The following is a 2,181-nucleotide window of genomic DNA, read 5'->3' as shown; positions in this document are numbered from 1 at the left end:
AATTTGTGACCCCGGGCCGTTTCCCGGTCGGGGCAGGGAGGAGAAGCCACTCACGTTGCTGATCTGATCCTGAGTCTTCCTGATCCTCTGCAGCTCGGGGGTGTCGGCCACCACGCTGAAACCTTTCCCCTTGTTCTTCTCAAACTCCTCCTTGTAGCGGATCTGGGCAGGAAAAGCGGGATTGGGAACTGGGATGAGGAAAACTCGGGGAGAAGCCGGAGAGCTCAGAGCCGGGCCGGGGGCGGCGCCCAACCGCGGCCCATGGCTGGGAGAGCTCCTGCCTCGCTCAGGGGCAGCCCCAGAGCATTCCGGAACATTCCTGAGCATTCCTGAGCATTCTGGAACATCCCTGAGCATTCCAGAACATCCCTGAGCATTCTGGAACATTCCTGAGCATTCCGGAGCATTCTGGAACATTCTGGAACATTCCTGAGCATTCCAGAACATCCATGAGCATTCCAGAACATCCCTGAGCATTCTGGAACATTCCTGAGCATTCCGGAACATTCCCGAATATCCCTGAACATTCTGGAACATTCCTGAGCATTCCTGAGTATCCCTGACCATTCTGGAACATTTCTGAGCATTCCTGAACGTTCCTGAGCACCCCTGAATATCCCTGAGCATTCTGGAACATTCCAGAACATTCCCGAGCATTCCTGAACATTCTGGAACATTCCTGAACATTCCGGAACATTCCTGAACATCCCTGAACATTCCTGAGCCTCCCCAAGCACCCCTGAACACCCCTGAGCATTCCTGAATATTCCTGAGCATTCCTGAACATTCCTGAACATTCCTGAGCCCCCTGAGGCTCCCCACTGATGGCACAGAGGGATTTTCCGGGATCTCCAGCACCCAAAGGATCCCAGATCCCGCCGATCCCGTTTCTCTGTGGGCAGGAGAGCTCTCTCCTCCAGCCTGGAAAGACCAGGAATTTCCAGGCTGGAATCCAATCCCTCGGAAAGATCCTGACAAATCCCACATTTTTAACCCCCTAAACCCCACCCTGCTGATATTCAGGACACGGGAATCCCTAAAAAATACCCGGTTTTTAAAATCCCTAAAAATCCCTAAAAAAATCCCTAAAAAATTCCCTAAAAAAATCCCTAAAAAATTCCCTAAAAAATCCCTAAAAAATTCCCTAAAAAAATCCCTAAAAAATCCCTAAAAAATCCCTAAAAAATTTCTAAAAAATTTCTAAAAAAATCCCTAAAAAATTCCCTTAAAAAATCACTAAAAAATCCCTAAAAAAATCTCTAAAAAATCCCTAAAAAAATCCCTAAAAAATTCCCTAGAAAAATCCCTAAAAAAATCCCTAAAAAATTCCCTAAAAAATCCCTAAATCCCTAAAAAAATCCCTAAAAAATCTCAAAAAAAATCCTTAAAAAATCCCTAAAAAATCCCTAAAAAAAATCCCTAAAAAATTCCCCCAAAAATTCCCTAAAAAAATCCCTAAAAAATCTCTAAAAAATCCCTAAAAAAATCCCTAAAAATTCCCTAAAAAATTCCCTAAAAAAATCCCTAAAAATCCCTAAAAAAATCCCTAAAAAAATCCCTAAAAAAATCCCTAAAAAATCCCTAAAAAAATCCCTAAAAAATTCCCAGGGGGACGAGGATAATCCAAGGAATTAAAACCGGCACCACAATTCATTTTCCTGGGGGAGCCTCTCCCTTTCTCCACGATTCCAGGAGTTCCAAAAGGAAAATCCCTTCCCACATCAGGGCCCCGCACATGGAACCGGGGCCAGGAGGGGCAGGAAGGGCCGTGCTCGGGAATGGAGCTCCAGGAGGGGAAGCTGCAATTTCTGTGCCACGCTGGGCCGGGAGGAGCAGCCTGTGGTGACACTTTGGGGACATTTCTGGCCTGGCAGGAGGTGGCGGCTTCCTGGGAACGGAACCGGAGCCGCCTCCGCGGGACGGGAATAGAGGGGACGGAGGAGGGACATGGAACCGCTGTGGTCTGGCAGCCGGTCCTTGTCACCCTGTCCTTGTCACCCTGTCCTTGTCACCCTGTCCTTGTCTGCCTGTCCTTGTCACCTGTCCTTGTCACCCTGTCATTATCACCTGTCCTTGTCACCTGTCCTTGTCACCTGTCACCTGTCCCTGGCAGCCTGTCCTTGTCACCCACCCCTGGTCACCCATCCTGTCACTCATCCCTGTGGGTGTCCAGGACCCTGT

At 48.3% G+C, this 2,181-nt stretch overlaps 1 protein-coding gene across 1 annotated transcript in view; it reads right to left on the bottom strand.

Annotated features, from left to right (window-relative positions):
- LASP1 (LIM and SH3 protein 1) overlaps positions 1–2,181 on the bottom strand; it is a 9,380-nt gene that overhangs the window by 4,631 nt on the left and 2,568 nt on the right. Inside the window, exon 2 of the mRNA XM_015616047.3 lies at positions 55–162. Within this exon, the coding sequence (XP_015471533.1) occupies positions 55–162 (108 nt within the window). The remainder of the gene's footprint in view (positions 1–54; positions 163–2,181) is intronic.

The sequence above is a fragment of the Parus major genome, unplaced genomic scaffold, assembly GCF_001522545.3.
Source record: "Parus major isolate Abel unplaced genomic scaffold, Parus_major1.1 Scaffold335, whole genome shotgun sequence".
In the NCBI taxonomy this organism is placed as follows: Eukaryota; Metazoa; Chordata; class Aves; order Passeriformes; family Paridae; genus Parus; species Parus major.
The sequence above is the reverse complement of the archived record's forward strand: the minus strand, read 5'-3'. Positions and strand labels throughout refer to the sequence as shown.